General features: G+C 41.2%; 1 protein-coding gene across 1 annotated transcript in view; it reads right to left on the bottom strand.

Moving 5' to 3' along the window:
- Window positions 1–14188: 14188 nt before the first annotated feature.
- The window catches only part of TMEM72 (transmembrane protein 72), a 29343-nt gene continuing 24482 nt past the window's right edge, over window positions 14189–19049 (bottom strand). The window contains exon 5 of the mRNA XM_033130784.1: window positions 14189–17704. Within this exon, the coding sequence (XP_032986675.1) occupies window positions 17226–17704 (479 nt within the window). The 3' untranslated portion in view covers window positions 14189–17225. The remainder of the gene's footprint in view (window positions 17705–19049) is intronic.

Consider the following 19049-nt stretch of genomic DNA (forward strand, 5'->3'; position numbering starts at 1 on the left):
AGGCCCAGAGGACGTGGTGTGGCCAAGGGCTGGTGAGGTCTGTGACCAGTCTTAGACTTTAATCTCCTGATGATGTTAAGAGTCCCCACAGCCTGGAATGAATACTGGCCCAACTGCTTTTCATCTGTGTGCCAGCGTTCACATTATCAAATTCTCCATTCTGTGCCTTCCTATTTATAAATGTGATCATAAGAGACCCTGCCTCATAGGCTGTACAGACTAGAGGAGGTGGAACCTACAGAGCACTGAATGCCTGGAACACTCAGGTCTCAGTTCTGCCAGTTGTCATTGTCATTGTTTTGGATATGGCTCTGCCTTATGCTCTTTCTATGGCACAAGAGTCTTCTTTATTATCTGTGGAGAATATATATATACCAGCTTCAGATCTGATGGACTTGGCATGCTTCCCTTGTCCCAGAGTAGACAATTACATACCTGAGAACATTGTAGTCTGAGTTTTGAAACTCAACACAGATCTTCCTTTCTAGATTTCCCTCTGAATTCATCTCATGGCACATGGTTTGTAATTTCATTGTAACGCTTATACCTGCCTCATGTCAGTCACACTTAAGGGTCCCTCTATGGGATCTGACAGCATGCCTGACTCACCTCTCCAGCCCAGCACCTTGCATGGTGCTTGAACCACCAGTAGGTGCTTAATGAATATTTGTTGAGTTAAATTGACTCTTGTTCCTGGCCACCTATTCTCTAAGTTTATACTGGATCTCCTGGTTTAAAAGAAAGGAAGGTGTTCCACTCTGGAAAGAGGAACCCGAGACTTGTGGGCTGTAAACATCTCAGAGTTTCTTGGAAACTGAAAACTGAAGCAAAACTGAAGCTGGTAGCACATGTACCCACACTCTGGGCTACATGATGTCTCATACGGAAGCAGCTGTGTAGGGGCACATGAGTCACCACAGGCATTGCCCATTCACTTTACTTGTTACCTTCTCTTTGAAGGGAAATTTGATTTGAGACTTGCAGAGGCTTTCAGTATACTGCAAATTTCCCAGAAGCCATATATATATATATATATCACATAGCATATCTTTAGACTCAGTATTGGATTTTCCTTGGGCCTGCTCTGTAGTCTGGGCAAATGCTTCCTGTTAATGTGTTAATGTGCATAGTTGGGCATCTCTCCCTGAGGCTCAGAGCTGGCAGGTACTTTAGAAGTGATCTTGTCCCTCAAACTGCATATGAAGAATGACCCAAGCCCCCAAATCTCAGCAGAGCCAAATGAGACCATATTCTTGGCCTGGAAGCTCCTTTCTGTGATGTTGTTTTCACCCTTGTCATAATGTGAAACTCAGAACATAATGTTACACTTAAGTGAAACTTGGCCTCTCTGAATTCCTCTTCTCTCCTGTGCAAAGGTCTTGACTTATCAGTTATTCCTTCTTGTTGGGACAATGATAAATTAACCAGCCAGGCAGACCCTGTGGGAACAGCCATATCCAGTCAATGGAGAAGTCCCTCCTTGTCTCCCAAGAGCATTATATTTCCTCTCTTCTCCAGGTGGTCACAAGATGGCTGTCCACCAGTTTGCTAGCAGCTCTTGACTCCAATTGAGCTCAGGACTTTGAGGGGAAAATGAAGGCTGGATGACTGACCAGTTTCCAGAGATATTTTGTGCAGGCTTGGGATGGGGAAAGATGTTTCCCCATTTAGACACACCAAATGGCAGTTTCCTTTGAGAGATCAGTGGGATGGGTAGAACCCCAGAAAAAGAGACTCAAGTTTGTTCCCGGGACAAACATGCCATTGGCGAGGAACTGGGTCCAGGCCATGCTAAAAGGAGCAGGATGGACTTGGCGAGAGTGATATGCAGCCTGCAGAGAAAGCTGCATCCCAGCAGAACTGACCAAGGAGGGAGCCAAAGATCCCTGAGTGGCTATAGGCACCATGTCCAGGAGAGGAGCTTTCAAGGACCAGGAAGACCAGGCGCTGATGTTTACTGAGTCCCTGCCAGCACCAGGTGCTGCACTTCACTGATATCACATTTAACCCTCGGTCAATTATTGGAGGCAAGTGCTATGATTATACTCTCTTTACAAATGGGCAAGTGGAGGCTCAGAGGGGTTGCAGGAGCTCTGGCCACCCAGCAGGTGAAGAACAGGTCTAGGGCTCAAGCCTAGAATTTGTACACTTGATGGTCAAAATTCTCACTAAAGCACTCCATTTTGTCATGGTCATGGCAAGAAACACAAATGAAAACGAAAACCAAAAAGAACAACAACAAAGGAGCAGGACTTATGGACTGGCTGTGTGAGGAGCTTGGGGGTCCCTCTTTCCCATAAAACAGCTGTTTAAGAAAATTTTAAGTATCAATTATTAAAATCTCTAGATATTGTCCTAAGGTCATATAGCAAATGGAGAAACATTCATTCAAGAAAATCTACTAAATCTTGGTAAGAATGTGAGATTTATGGCGTTTGAACCACCATCCATTCCCTTATTCCCTCTCAGCTCCATCTCTTAGAAATTACGCCAGGCACTCGGCACTAGGCAGGTATGGACAATAACACAGGGGCTCCCTCTCCCTCCAGCTCCCATTTTAGGGTACAGTTTTGACCCAAGAGTGGCAAGATACTAGTGTTTCTCATCTCTTGAGGCCCCGTATTGAAGAAATTCTATTCCAGGCATAACCAAGATGATATCATCCCAGACTCTCCCTTTACCAATGGACCAAATCAGGCCCTCTGCCTGTTTTTGTAAATAAAGTTTTATTGGAACACAGCCATGCCATTCATTTACAAATTGCCTATGGCTGCTTTTGCTTCAGTAGTGGCAAGAGAGATGAAAATATTTACTGTCTGGCCAACCCCCAATTTAGACTTACTAGGCCAAGAGAAAAACACAAGTTCTTCAAAAATTGTCACAGATCATATAGGTACATTTATGATTAAGACACTTAATAAATTAGGTATAGAAGGAAAATACCTTAACATAATAAAGGCCATATATGACAAGCCCTTAGCTAATCTCATAATTAACGGTGAAAAACTGAAGCCCTTTGCTCTACGTTCAGGAACATGACAGGGCTGTCCCCTATCACCTCTGCTTTTCAACATAGTGTTGGAAGTCCTTGCCAGAGCAATCAGGCAAGAGAAAGAAATAAAAGGCATCCAAATTGGGAATGAAGAAGTTAAATTGTCACTCTTTGCAGATGACATGATGCTATATATAGAAAACCCTAAAGACTCCACCAAAAAGTTATTAGAAACAATTAACGAATACAGTAAAGTTGCTGGCTACAAAATCAATGTACAAAAGTCCCTTGCATTCTTATATACTAACAATGAAATCTCAGAAAAAGAAATACAAAAAACAATTTCTTTTGCAATTGCTGCAAAAAGGATAAAATACCTAGGAATAAACTTAACCAAGGATGTGAAGGACCTATATGCTGAAAACTATAAGACATTTTTGAAAGAAATTGAAGAAGACACAAAGAAATGGAAAGACATTCTGTGCTCATGGATTGGTAGAATCAACATAGTTAAAATGGCCATATTACCCAAAGCAATATACAGATTTAATGCAATCCCCATCAAAAATCCCAATGGCATTTTTTAAAGAAATAGAACAAAAAATCATCAGGTTTGTTTGGAACCACAAAAGACCCCAAATAGCCAAAGCAATCTTAAGAAAAAAGAACAATACTGGAGGTATCACACTCCCTGACTTTAGCTTGTACTACAGGGCTACAATAATCAAAATAGCATGGTATTGGCAGAAAAACACACACATAGACCAATGGAATAGAATTGAGAACCCAGAAATAAAACCACATAAGTATGGACAGATAATTTTTGAAGAAAGAAGCTAAAAATATACAATGGGGGAAAGACAGCCTCTTCAATAAATGGTGCTAGGAGAATTGGATAGCCACGTGCAAAAGAATGAAACTGGCCTGCTATCTGTCACCATGTACCAAAATTAATTCAAAATGGATCAAAGACTTAAGCATAAGACCTGACACAATAAACTGCATAGAAGAAAACATAGGTACTAAACTTATGGACCTCGGGTACAAAGAGCATTTTATGAATTTGACTCCAAAGACAATGGAAGTAAAAGCTAAAATAAATGAATGGGACCATATGAAACTTAAAAGCTTCTGCACAGCAAAAGAAACCATCGACAAAATAAAGAGGCAACCAACTGAATGGGAGAAGATTTTTGCAAACAGTGCCTCCTATAAGGGGCTAATATTCAAAATATACAAGGAACTCATGAAACTCAACAACAAAAAAACAAACAACCCAATTGAAAAATGGGCAGAGGACCTGAAGAGACATTTCTCCAAAGAGGACATACAAATGGCAAATAGACATATGAAAAAATGCTCAACATCACTAATCATCAGATAAATGCAAATAAAAACCACAATGAGATATCACCTCACCCCAGTCAGAATGGCTATCATCAACAAGACAAATATTAACAAGTGTTGGAGAGGCTGTGGAGAAAAAGGAACCCTCATACCCTGTTGGTGGGAATGCAGACTGGTGCAGCCGCTATGGAAGTCAGTGTGGAGGTTTCTCAAAAAATTACAAATAGAATTACCATATGACGCAGCAATCCCTCTCCTGGGTATCCACCCAAAAAATCTGAAAACATTTATCCATAAAGACACGTGTGCTCCAATGTTCATTGCAGCTTTGTTTACAGTGGCCAAGACATGGAAACAACCAAAATGTCCTTCGATAGATGAATAAAGAAGTTGTGGTATATATACAGAATGGAATAGTATTCGGCGGTAAGAAAAGATGATATAGGAACATTTGTGACAACATGGATGGATCTTGAGAGTATAATGCTAAGTAAAATAAGTCAGACAGAAAAAGCAGAGAACCATATGATTTCACTGATATGTGGTATATAAACCAAAAAAAAAAAACTCAAAAGAACTAGACAAACAAATGAGAAACAAGAACTCATAGACACATACAATAGTTTAGTGCTTACTAGAGGGTAAGGGGGCTGAGGGGTGGGAGATGAGGGTAAGGGGGATCAAATATATGGTGACGGAAGGAGAACTGACTCTGGGTGGTAAACACACAATAGGATTTATAGATGATGTAATACAGAATTGTACACCTGAAATCTATGTAATTTTACTAACAATTGTCACTCCAATAAATTAAAAAAAAATAAAATCACATACCTCCTTGACAGTAGTCTGGCACACAGTTTTGTGAGCTTAAAGCTGTGCCGTCTCAGTAGTGATCAGAGAAGAAACATCCAAGCTACTAGTCCCTGGCTGAATGTGGGGAAAAATGTAAATTCCTGGAACCATGATAGATGTCTCCAAGTCTTCTCTCTCTCTCTCTCTCTCTCTTTTTCTCACACACACACACAGACACACACACACACACACACACACACACACACACACACAAATGGGAAGGGATAAGTACATAACTTGTCAAAGGCCTTAATCACAACTTTTGACAAATATGTGACTTATGCTGATGCAGGGGACACTCCTAGGTAACTAGGCTAAAAAATTAAATGCAAGGAAAGAAATCTGAGCAAGGATATTGGATGTGGAATATTGCGAGGGGTGGGGTGGTCAGGGATTGATTGACTTTAGAGAATTAGTCCAACCAAGTCAGTAAACAAACAAATGAATAAACAAGCAACAAGAGACTCAGGCAGGGATGGGGAGAACCACTATCTAGAATAACTACTACACTTCATCTAAAATGTCCAGTTTAGACATATACAAAGAAAGAACATGTGATACACAGTGGAAAAAGCAGGCACTAGGCAGTGTTTGAGGGGGCCCAGAAGTGAGACAAAAATTTCATGGCAGCTGTTATAAGTATGTTCAAAAACCTAAAGGAAACCATGTTTAAAGAATTAGAGGAAAGCTCTTCCCATAAGCGTCCTGAGGTGACCTCTGAAAATGGTTCCCTATTCACTTGACGCAGAGGACCCCACAAAATCATGCAAATCAAGAAGTTCAAATGTTTGTGTTCACTTTAAGAGCACTTATGAAACTGCCTAGGCATATAAGGTATGCATATGTGAAAAACCACCAAGTATCTGAAGGATGTCACGTTACAGAAGCAATGTGTGCCATTCCATTGTTACAATGGTGGAGTTGGTAGGTGTGCCCAGACCCAACAGTGGGGCTGGATGCAGAGTCAGTGGCCCCAAAAAAGTGCAGAATTTTTGCTTTATGTGCTTAAAAATACAGTGAGTAATGCTGAGCTTAAGGGTTTAGATGTGGACTCTGGTCACCGAGAACAGCCAATGAACAAAGCTCCCGAGATGCAGCACAGAATTTACAGAGTTGACGGGCAGATTAACCCATACATGAGCTCTCCCTTTCACATTGAGATGATCCTCACTGAAAAAGAGGATCCTCACTGAAAAAATTGTTCCTAAATCAGAAGAAGAGATTGCACAGAAGAAAGAGACATCCCAGAAGAAACTGAAGAAACAAAAACTTATGGCCTGGGAATATATTCAGCATTAAATAAATGCTAACAAAAGTAAAAATAAATAAGAATTAAAGGAAAGCATGATGATGTCTTATCATATAAAGAATAAGAAGGAATAAAATAAATAAAACAAAAAGAGACAAATTGTTTTAAAAAGAACCAAATGGAAATTCTAGAGTTGAAAAGTAAAATAAGCAAAATGAAAAATTCAGTAGATTCAACAGGAGATTTGACATAGCAGAGGAAAGAATAAGCAAACTTGAAGATAGAGCAATAGAAATTAATGCAATCTGAAGAACAGAGAAGGAAAAGGAATGAAGAAAAGTGAACAGAGCGTCAGACTAATGTGGGACATCATTATGCACACCAACATATGCACAAGGAGCCTACCAGGAAAGGAGGAGAGAGAAAAGGGGAAGAATCAATATTCTAAGAAATAATGGCTGAAAAATTCATAAGTTTAATGATAAACCTTAATGTACACACCCAAGAAGCTCAATAAATTCCAAGTAGAGTAATTCAAAGAGACTTACATTCAGGCAGATCATAGTCAGTATGTTGAAAGACAAAACAGAGAGAAAATCTTGAAAGCTCTAAGAGAAAATGACTCATCCTGTGCACGAGAAGTTCAATAACAGCTAACTTTGCATTAGAAACAATGGAGGCCAAAAGGCTGTGTGAAGAAATGTTTAAAGTGCTGAAAGTTGACTCAAAACACACATACACAAATAAACGTGTCACCCAAGAACATTGCATCCAGCAAAACTACCTTTCTAAAACTAAATGAAATATATTCCCAGACAAACAAAATCTGAGAGAATGTGTTGTCAGCAGATCTGTCTAACAAGAAATACTAAAGGAAATACTTCAGGCAATGACAATAATGGCACAAAGGAGGCAGATGGAAACAAAGCTATTTTGAAGCAAGGAAATAATACCAGAGGATAACCTGAACCTAAAGGAGGAAATGAAGAGAACAAGAAATGGCAAACAAGATTAATATAACAAATGATAAATATACACTTGATATCTTTCCTTCTCTCAGCTGCTTTAAAAGACATTAAGATTGTAAAAATTAATAATTTCAACAACATATTGTTGGGTTTGTAACATTTATAGAATATACATATACCGGGGGTGCCAAAAAATGTATACACATTTTAAGAGATGTTACCTATGCTCAGGGAGTAGTTTGCCATAATCAGAGGTATCTGGATGCTGATGGTAACCACTGAGCACCGCTTGTAATTGCAGAAGTCAAACATGTCTTGTATTCATCTTTTGTTATCAGCATATATTGAGTATTAAAATTAATACAGATTTTCCCTTTCTTAAAATGTGTACACATATTTTTGGCGCTCTCTCTCTCTCTCTCTCTCTCTCTCTCTCTCTATATATATATATATATATATACACACACACATATATAGATAGATATAGATAGATATATCTATATCTATACCTATCTATCTATAGAGTTTATTGATATATATATATATATCATAGAAAGTGGTTATATCAATATTATATCAATAATACCATAGAAAGTGGGGACAGAATGGAGCTATACAGAAGTAAAGTTTCTCTATTTCAATGGAATTAAGTTAGTATAAATGTAAACTAAATTTTGATATATTTAAAGTACATATTGTAATCCCTAAGACAACCACTAAGAAAATAATTCAAAATATAATTTAAAATTTTTAAAAGAATTAAATTTTTGCACTAGAAAGTACTTAATATAAAAGAAGGCAGTGAAGGAGGAGTACAGAAACAGAAAAGTACAGGAGACATATAGAAAACAAAAAGCAACATGGGAGATATAAATCTGATCATATCAATAATATTAAATGTAAATGAATTCAACAATATAAACAAAAGGTAGGGGTGGACAGATTGGATAACAAAAGAAGATTTAACTATATCCTGTCTACAAGAAAAACACAACAGTTTCAAAAATACAAATAGGTTAACAGAAAAGATGAAAAATATATACCAGACAAAATGCAATCATACGAGAGCTGGAGTGGATACAGTAATATTAAACAAAATCTACTTTAAAACAAAAAATGTTACTAAAGGTAAAAAGAGACATTTCATAATGATAGTCAATGTATCAAGAAGATATACAATTATAAACATATATATATTTAACATCAGAGCCCCAAACATATGAAACAAAAACTGATAGAATTGAAAGGAGAGATAGACAATTTAACAGTAATAGTTAGAGACTTCAAAATCACACTTTGAATAATGGTTAGAACAAACATCAGATTATTAAACAAGGACTTAGAAGACATGAATGACACTACAAACCACTTAGATTCAACAGATTTCCATAGACTGTACCCAATAATGGGAGAATTACACATTGTTTCTAAGATCATGTGGAACATTCTCCACAATAGACCATGGTAGAAAATAGACTATAGAGCAAGCTTAATAAATTTAAAATACCAAATATATTTGCTAACAACAATGAAATTAAATTAAAATATGTGATTAAAATAGCACATAACGGCCAGTGGGTCAAAGAAGAAATCACAAAGGAAACTAGAAAATACTTTACAGGTAAAAGAAAACAAAACCTCAACCTAGCAAATCATATAAGATTCAGCTAGAGCAGTGCTCAGAGAGAAATTTATAGGTGTAAATATATATTTTAAAAAATTAGAAATATCTCATATCAATAACCTAACCTTCCACCTGAAGAACCTGGAAGAGTAAACTAAAGGCAAAGTGAATAGAAGGAAGGAAAAATTGAAGATTGGAACAGAAATAAAATACATAGAGAATATTAAAACAATGAAGAAAAAAAATGAATGAAACCAAAAGTCGTTTCTTTGAAAGATGGCTAGACTGACCAAGAGAAAAAGAAATAGACTCATATTACTAAAATTGGGAATAAAAAGAGGGTACATCACTACTGATTTCATGGGAATAAAAGGGACTATAAGATAATATTATGAACAACAGTATGTCAACAAATTAGGTAACTTGGATGAAATGGACAAATTCCTAGAAAGACACAAACTACCAAAACTGATTAAAGACGGAAGTTTTCGCAAATTTAAAAGGTAAACAGCTTGAATTACGCCCAGGCCCAAATGGCTTCACTGGTGAATTCTACTGAAATGTAAAGAATAATTGATACCAGTCCTTCACAACCTCTTTCAAAAACTAGAAGAGGTGAGAACACTTTCTAACTCATTTTTTGTGTTTAGTACTACTCTTTACCAAGACAGGACAAAGACATCACAAGAATAGAAAACTACTGATCAATATCCTGTATGAATATCAACACAAAAATTCTCTACAAAACAACAGCAACTAGAAAAATAATCCGGCAACATATAGAAAGGATTATATACCACAAGCAAATAGGATTTATTCCATGAAAACATTGGTTTGTAAGCATTTCAAAATCAATGAATGTAATAGACCATATCAATAGAATAAGGGACAAACATATTCATCTTCAATGATGCAGAAAATGCATTTGACAAAATCCGGTATCCTTTCATGATTAAAAACACATTCTGGAAATAGAATGAAACTTCCTCAACTTCATAAAAGGAAACCACAAAAAAATCTAGCTAACATTCTACTCTATGGTGAAAGACTGAGTGCTTTCCCCAAGGATCAGGAACAAGACAAGGATGTCTGCTCTTGTTCTCTTCAGTGTTGGACTGGAAGTGCTACCGAGAGAAATTAGGCAAGAAAAAGAAATAAAAGGGTTTGAGATTGAAAAGAAAGAAGTAAAATTATCTCTATTGGCAGATGACATAATATTGTATGTAGATAATGATAAAGAATTGATGAAAAACTCTTGTATGAAATAAATTATAGGCATAACACTTCCTGATTTGAAACTATACTACAAGCCTATAGTAATCAAAACAGTATGGTATCATCATAAAAACAGACACATAGATCAATGGAGCAGTATAGAGAGCCCAGAAATAAACCCATGAATACATGGTCAATTAATTTATGACAAAGGAGCCTAAAATACACAATGGGGAAATGATAGTCTGTCCCTTCAATAATTGTGTTGGGAAAACTGGATGGCCACATGCCAAAGAGTGAAGCTGGACTTCTATCTTACACCACACATAGAAGTCAACTCAAAGTGGATTAAAGACTTGAACATAGACAAGAAAGAAAGAAAGAAAGAAAGAAAGAAGGAAGGAAGGAAGGAAGGAAGGAAGGAAGGAAGGAAGGAAGGAAGGAAGGAAGGAAGGAAGGAAAGAAAGAAAGAAAGAAAGAAAGAAAGAAAGAAAGAAAGACTCCTAGAAGTAAATAAGGGAGTAAACTCTTTGACATTGGTTATGGCGATGATTTTTTGGATTTGAAACTAAAGCAAAGGCAACAAAAGCAAAGATAAACAAGTGGGACTATATCAAAATAAAAAATTTCTGCACAGTAAAGGAAACAATCTACAAAATGAAAAGGCAACATACAGAATGGGAGAAAATATTTGCAAATCATATATCTGATAAGGGGTTAATATAAAAATATATAAGGAACTCATACAACTCAGTATCAATCAATCAATCAACCAATAAACAAACAAACAAACTGATTAAAAAATGGGAAGAGGAACCAAATAGACATTTTTCCAGAGAAGACATAGTACAAATGGCCAACAGGTACATGAAAAGGTGCTTAACATCAGTAATCATCATGGAAATGTAAATCAAAACCACAACGAGATACCACCTCACACCTGTCAGAATGGCTATCAGCACAAAGACAAGAAATAACAGGTATGGGTGAGGATGTGGTGAAAAGAGAACACTTGTGCACTCTTAGTGGGAATACAAATTGATGCAGCCACTATGGGAAATAGTATCGAGCGTCCTCAAAAACTTAAAAATAGAACTACAATTTGATACAGCAATTACACTCCTGGGTACATATCCAAAGGAAATGAGAACAGGATAGCAAAGTGATAGCTGCACCACCGTTCATTGCAGCACTCTTCACAATAGCCAAGACATGGAAACAACCTAAGTGTTGTTCAACAGATAAATGGATAAAGAAGATGTGGTATATATACATACAATGAAATATTATTCAGCCATGAGAAAGAAGGAAACCCTGCCCTTTGAGATAACAATGGATGGACATTGAGGGCATTATGCTAAATTGAATAACACAGACAGAGCAAGACAAATACTGTATGGTATCACTTAATGTGGAACTCCACCCCCACCTCCCAACACATGCAAAAAATATCCAACTCTTAGAAATAGAAAGTAGAAACGTGGTTGCCAGAGGCTGAGGGATTGGGGAAATAGGGAGAGATTGATAAAAGGGTACAAACTTTCAGCTATGAGATGAATAAAGTCTGAGGATCTAATGTAAAATATGGTGACTAGACATGATAACAGTGCACTATATAATTAAAATTAAAAAAATAAATAAATTCAGCAAGTTTGTAAGATATGAGATCAACACACAAAAAGCAATTGTATTTCTACATACTAGCATCTGAAAATGAAGTTTTTAAGAAAGCTAACTATGTGAGGTGATAGATATGTTAATTAACTTGACTATGGAAATCAGTTCACAATGTATACATATATCAAATTGTACACTTAAATATATATACATACATATATGTATATTATTTATTATATGTGTGTGTGTGTGCATATGTGTATGTGTATATATATATATATATATATATATATATATATATATATAAAATTTATTTGTCAATTGTCCCTCAATAAAGCTGGGGGAAAAAAGGAAAACCATTCCATTTACAAAAGCATGAAAAAGAATGAAATAGGAATAATTTTAACAAGAGAAGTGTAAGACTTGCATGTAGGAAACTATAAAACACTATTGAAAAAAATTAAAAAAGATCTAAATAAGAAATTGAAGAAGATCCAGGGCTGGTCCAGTGGCTCAGGTGGTTGGAGCTCCATGCTCCTAACTCCGAAGGCTGCCGGTTCGATTCCCACATGGGCCACTGAGCCCTCAACCACAAGGTTGCCAGTTCAACTCCAGACCCGCAAGGGATGGTGGGCTCCGCCCCCTGCAACTAAGATTGAACACGGCACCTTGAGCTGAGCTGCCTCCTAAATGGCTCAGTTGGTTGGAGCGCGTCCTCTCAACCACAATGTTGCCAGTTCAATTCCTCAACTCCCGCAAGGGATGGTGGGCTGCACCCCCTGCAACTAGCAATGGCTACTGGACCTGGAGCTGAGCTGCGCCCTCCACAACTAAGACTGAAAGGACAACAACTTGAAGCTGAACGGCACCCTCCACAACTGAGATTGAAAGGACAACAACTTGGCTTGGAAAAAAGTCCTGGAAGTACACACTGTTCCCCAATAAAGTCCTGCTCCCTTTCCCCAATTGAAAAACAAAAGATCTAAATTCATATTTATGGATTGGAAGATTTAACATTGTTAAGATGGGAATACTCCTAAAAGTTATCTAGAGAGTCAATGAAATTCTTATCAAAATCCCATCTTGCTTTTCTTTGCAGATATTGACAGGCTGATCCTAAAATTCATATAGAAGTCTGAGAGACTTTGAATAGCCAAACCATCTTGAAAAAGAAGAACAAAGTTGGGGGCTAACACTTCCTGGTTTCAAAATGTACTTACTCCAAAGCTACAGTAATCAAAACTGTGGTATTGTCATAAGGACATGCATACGGATCACTGGAATAGGATTGCAAATGTGGAAATTTATGATCTATAAGTTTTCAACAAAGGTCCAAGAAAATTCAAGTCAATAAATGGTGCTGAAACAACAGAATATACACATGTAAAAGAATTAAGTTAGACTCCACCTCATACCACACACAAGAATTACCTCAAAATTTATCATATTTCTTAATTTAATAGCTAAAACTATAAAACTCTTAGAAGAAAATATAGAAATAAATCTTCATGACCTTCAGTTAGGCAATGGTTTCTTAGATTTGAACACAAAAGAGAAAGCAACAAAATGTTGGACTCCCCAAAATTAAATATATTTTTTTGCTTCAAAGGACACTATCAAGAAAGTGAAAAGGTACCCCACTGAATGTGTGAAATGTCTGCAAATTATATATCTGATAAGGGTCTGGTATCCAGAGGATATAAAGAACTCTTACACATTAAAATAAAAAGGCAAAAAAAAAAAAAAAAACACACAACAAAAAACAAACACCCCAATTTAAAAACAGGCAAAGCATTTAAGTAGACACATCTAAGGAAGATATACAAGAAACGGTCAATAATTCCTGAAAAGATGCTCAACACCATTAGTCATTACAGAAATACATATCAAAACCATAATAAATGGATAACTATAATTAAAAAGACGACAATAACAAGTGTTGACAAGGATGTGGAAAAGTCAGAACACTCATACATTGTTGGTGGGAACGTAAAATGGTGCAGCCACTTTGTACAACAGTCTGACAGTTTCTCAAGAAGTTGAACCCTGAGTTTACCATTTGACCCAGCAATTCCATGGCTAGGTATGTATCTAAGAGCGATGAAAATACATGTGTACCCCAAAACTTGTAATATAAATGTTCATAACAGCATTATTCATGATAGGCACAAAGTGGAAACAATCCGATGTTCATCAATAGATGAAGAAATAAACACAATGTAGTCGTATATCCATATAATGGAATATTATTCAGCCACGAAAAGGAGTGAAATAAAGATACACGCTACAACATGAACGAACCTTGGAAAATTATGCTAAGTGAACAAAGCAAGTCACAAAAGACCATGTCTTATATGATTCCATTTGTATGAAATGTCTATAAAGGAAAATCTATAAAGACAGATAGGGTGCTTAGGCTGGGGTAGGGGTGTGGTGGGGAGTGATTGTTAACGGTTTTCTTTTTTTTTTGTGGAGGGGTGGGGTGGTGATGAAAATGTGAACTTTGTGGTGTACTTGCTTATGAACATACAAAACCATTTAAACTAGTGAGTTTTATGGTATGTGAATTTCATCTCGATGAAGATATTTTAAAAACTAAAAAGAAAATCCCTTAGGACTGATGGGAGAGAGCAGTTATCCTGGTCCCCTCCAGGGCACGGCTCCTCGTAATTCGGACACCAGTATGGTTCTCTAAGCTACAGGGTGGTGGCCGCACCCTCCTTAGGCTCAAGCACTGGACTCAAGTTGAGAAAGAAGCGGTTGCGTCAGCATTGGCCTTGCCCCAGAGACAAGTCTTGGCTCTATTTCTTCAGTGTTTCCTTACTTTGGGGCTTTCCCCCACAGCGACAGGAAGGTACACTCACGCTGAGTGGATGATTTATAATCTGAAGAGCACTTTCCCCATCTTTCTTGGGGTGAACGATCACACCAATCCTGAGAGAATTCTGTTATGTCTAGCAGAGAGGTGAAGGGGGATGGCCAAGACCAAGAGTGTTTGGTGGCAGATTTAATGATTCCCAGCCTAGGGCTTTTCCCACTTCTAATCACTCTGTTTCATATCTACGGAATGCCTGCTCTGCTTTCTGCTGAGAAAGGGAGCTGGGCCACAAAAGGGTCAGAGCTTCTGGTCTGTGCTCAGCAAGGATGAGGGCCATTACAGCATCTGTGCAGGGATAGCAGTGGATACAGACGTGGTTGTCTCGGGCTGAGAACCAAATGGAGACACAGGGTGTCCATCTGCTCATGAGGACGTGCCACTTTCTTGCCTGGTCCACTGACAGAGGTGAGGTGTCTAGTTAATGACCTCATCCCAGCCTTTTTTTTCCTGCAACAGGAGTGTTTGAGAACTTTACTCCACTGATCTCCATAAGAGCTAATGCTGCAGCAGAACTTCCCTCAACTGATGACAGGCAGCAGGAAGCCTAGATGTCTGAGTCACACGCACGTCACATTACCCGGACTCCCAGTGCCCCCTCACCTCTAAGACACATCCTAAGCAAGGCTCTAGAGCTGGGGTTTACAGAACGGTTTATTACATGGGATCTGGCAGTGCTGACATCACATTTCTGGGTGTGCTTCTTGGTCATCTGTCCAGCTCTGCAGGCTGGGGTTCTGGGAACGGAGCAGGAGGGTCGGGGTCCCCAGAGGCTGGCCACGCCTGTGCTGTGCCCGTCACGTGCCCCTTCTCCCCATGAGAAGGGGAGAGACCCCGGGCTCCTCCCTCTTCAGATGGGGCACAGGCAGCCTGCACAGGACACCTCCCATTAGGAACTGGCTGCAATCCCCACCCACCCACACCCATGTGCCACATTATACACTCTCCCCTGACTGTGACTCTCGGCTCCAGAAGTCCCTCCTCAGGGACAGCTGAAGAAATAGCCCCACGGCTTCCACCGTGGAGGACTTACGGGAATGTGTTTGTCTTTTTTCACTCAGTTTTATGGAAGAACTGGGTTATTGCAGGAAGAGGTCTGCTTATTTGGGACACTTGTTGCATTTAGGCAATAAACTGATACAAGCTTCTGGTTGTATCAGTTTCCATACATTCGCAAAATAACTCATAGGGGATTTTAAAAAGTGTATGAGAATGAACACCCACTTCTTCTCTAGACCTTAAAGCACGTGCCCTGAGGCCTGCTCTGCAGAACCTTGGTGTTTGCTCACATACACTATCGGGGAGCCACGTAACGGTATCTTCAGATTGCTCATTAATTAAGATTGCCTATGAAGAAGAGTGTGTTTGTTCTTACTTGCAATAATCCCACGAACCAAATGAAAACTATATTGCAAATCCTTTAACTAAGGAATATGATTCAAGTTTCTTTGCTCAATCTGGGTTAACTGTCACTTCCATGGCTTCATGGCAGACAGCTAGCTTGCCTGTCACTTTCCTCCTATCCCCCCTTGTCCTCTCCTCTTCCCTTCCATTTTGAACAAACATAATTTATCATCTATTCTGCCACCAGGCACCTATGCATGCTGTGCTGTGTGTCGTCAGGGCACCACCTCTGTGGTCCCTGCATGCAGTCCTCACTGCATCCTGTGTTGTGGCATTCATGCTGAAGAATATCATCGGCTTTCGGGACCTTTTAGTTTGCATCATCTACTTGGAATCTTGGAAAAGTGCATGTGGTATGGATGCAGAGAACCCTCAGCGATGCTTCTGGAATGACCATTATTCATGTGGCCTGGCTTTCCCTACAGTGAGCACAGAGCAGCATTGTTTCCTGGAGTGGTTCCATGACTCCTGCTGCCCGGGCCAGCCCCAGAGCACACAGAGAATGTGGCCCATTGCTGGGCACTGAGTATGGCCACAAAGGCTGCAGCCCGGACTTCCCTGCCCATGCTGAGCAATCTTGATGGGGGTTAGGACCCACGGCCACTTTCAACACCTGCCCTTGACATGTGGAAGTTGCCCGTGCATCCCTGGGTCTTCAGAGCTGGGATGCTGCCTCAGAGGTGGTATGGGCCATGTGTCCTTGCTGAGTGCTGGGACCTGTATCAGGTGCAGGAGAAGCCTGGTAGCTTCTCCTGGGCCTGAGGCAGCCTTGTGTGAAGCAGGAGTGATGGTCTCTTTGGGGAAAGCGCATGGATTTCCCCACTCCATATCCAGGAGGAGGAACCTGTGCTGGCTTGAGGCAGCGTGGGCTTCACTTACGCCTCCCTCACGGTCACTGCAGGACCTGCCATGCCACTTGACGGCCCCAGAGGCTCTGCCACTGTGGGGATGTCTGCTCACCTCTTGAAGAGCTGACCTGTGAAGACTCCGTGCTCCCTGCGGGCCCGTGGATATCAGGACTCTACAGGCGGGGCCATACAGACCCCTCGCTGAGTATCCCCCACTCTGGAGCAGGCCACTCAGAAGAGGCCGGTGGCCGCAAGAGGAGACAGGAAGAGCGGGTGCTGGGGGGCAGGGATGATGGGGGTGGTGTCGGACGTGGTCTCCTCTGGCTCGCTGTCCCCATCGTCCAGGCCTTTGGCGAGGGCTGGGATGATCCTGACCACACTGTCTTGAAAGTGCACTTGTTTCTTCTTGGCCAGAGAATCAGCGGGCTCCAGAGCCAGCTCCGTCAGGGTGTCTGGGCGCTGGAGGGCGCTGGGCTTCCTGGTGCCCTTCAGGATGCTCTTCATGTGGATGAAGAGGGAGCTGGGCCCCTCCTTGAGGGCTCCGTGGAAAGTGTAGGTTTGCTCAGTGTCCCCAGAGCCAGTGGTGCTAATGGCGCTGCTGGAGGGGTCCGTGTACTGCTCCGGGGTGGCTGGCACCTCAGGGGCAGCTTTGCTCCTCTTGCGCTTGCTCAGCAGGAAGTAGGCGAGGCCAGTGACGATGAGCATGGAGCCTGGAAGAGATTGGGAGGTTAGGATGCTGGGTGTGTCCTGGAGAAATGCCAGAGGCTGTCCAAGCCCACTGTTCCCAAAGGACCCTGTTGCACACCCATGTGGCCACACTCAGGCCCACTGCCCTCCAGCCTTCACGCCTAACTTGGCCTCATACACCCACATGAGACTTGGGGGGCAGCAGGCCTAAGGCTCTGCTGAGGTTTGTTGGCAGGGCGCGTGTTGCGCTAGGGCCCTGACCCTGACTGTGAGCTAGCAGACCTGTACCTGAGGCTCCCTTCCTATTGGCAGCTGACCTTGGTGCTGCCTGAACAGCCTCCCATCTCCACGCTCAACCTCCCTCTTAAGAAGGCTTATTGGAGCTGGCCCCGTGACACCTTCAGTGGGCCTGGACTCTACACTGCTTACTGGCCCCATGTGCTGAACTGGATTTCCTTCCCACTTTCACTCAGCCTCCTCAGTGAACACTGAAGAAAGTGCAGATACCCTTGGGTGGGGCTGGCGTCACACTGGCCCCTCCTGGCCCCTCATGCAGCCTCCAGGCCAGAGGCCCCTGCGTCCCAGGCTGAGGCTTGCTGCCCTGGGTTTCCTGCTGGAGCCCTGCCCCATCCAGAGGAAGGGTGGAGGTGGCGGTCCTGCCTGTCAGGCCAGAGCCTCCCGTGCCCCTCATTTCCTAAGGAGTGGGAGGCTGTGGCTTGCTCTGGCCTCTGCTGTGCTGAAAGCTGCTCAGGAGTCCCCTGGGGGGCCGTGAGCAGTGGCATTCAGAGGCTGTGAGAGGTACGGTAAGAGAGACCACAGGAAGGAAAAGAGGCTCTGCCTTCCAATCCTGTCTCCCTGGGCAGGTGGCTTCCTGGCATTTTAGATGGTCGTGAGGAGAGGCACAGCTTTCACAGCTGGGATGAGAGAAGAGGAGAGTACTAGCAGAAAAGGTCATGGATAAAACCCAGGAGGTGGGAGCACGGAGTCCTCGCTTCTGCGATCAGGAATCAGGCTGACCAGCAGGGTCTAGGAGGTGGAGTGGGAGAAGACATTGGGGCTGTGAGGGTCTTTTGGGGTCCCATCCTTGTGTACCTTCCAAATCGGGCTGAGGAGTTTGGACCTGAATCAGTAAGCATTGGTGAGACATGGCCAGCTTTGGGCAGAGGAGTGACCATCTCACACCCTCTGAAAGCTCCATCCACACACAGGCATTGGAGGAAAGGCCAGGTCCCATTTGGGGGCACAGCATTTGGACACCCACAGGAAAGATGCACTTCTCCGGACATTAATGCAACTTAACCAGCATGGAGGATGTCTGATAGGTCCTCATGCCCACGCGGTAGGCCAGAGAGGTCAGTGGGGGCCTGG

The sequence above is a fragment of the Rhinolophus ferrumequinum genome, chromosome 16 (genome assembly GCF_004115265.2).
Source record: "Rhinolophus ferrumequinum isolate MPI-CBG mRhiFer1 chromosome 16, mRhiFer1_v1.p, whole genome shotgun sequence".
Taxonomy (NCBI): Eukaryota; Metazoa; Chordata; class Mammalia; order Chiroptera; family Rhinolophidae; genus Rhinolophus; species Rhinolophus ferrumequinum.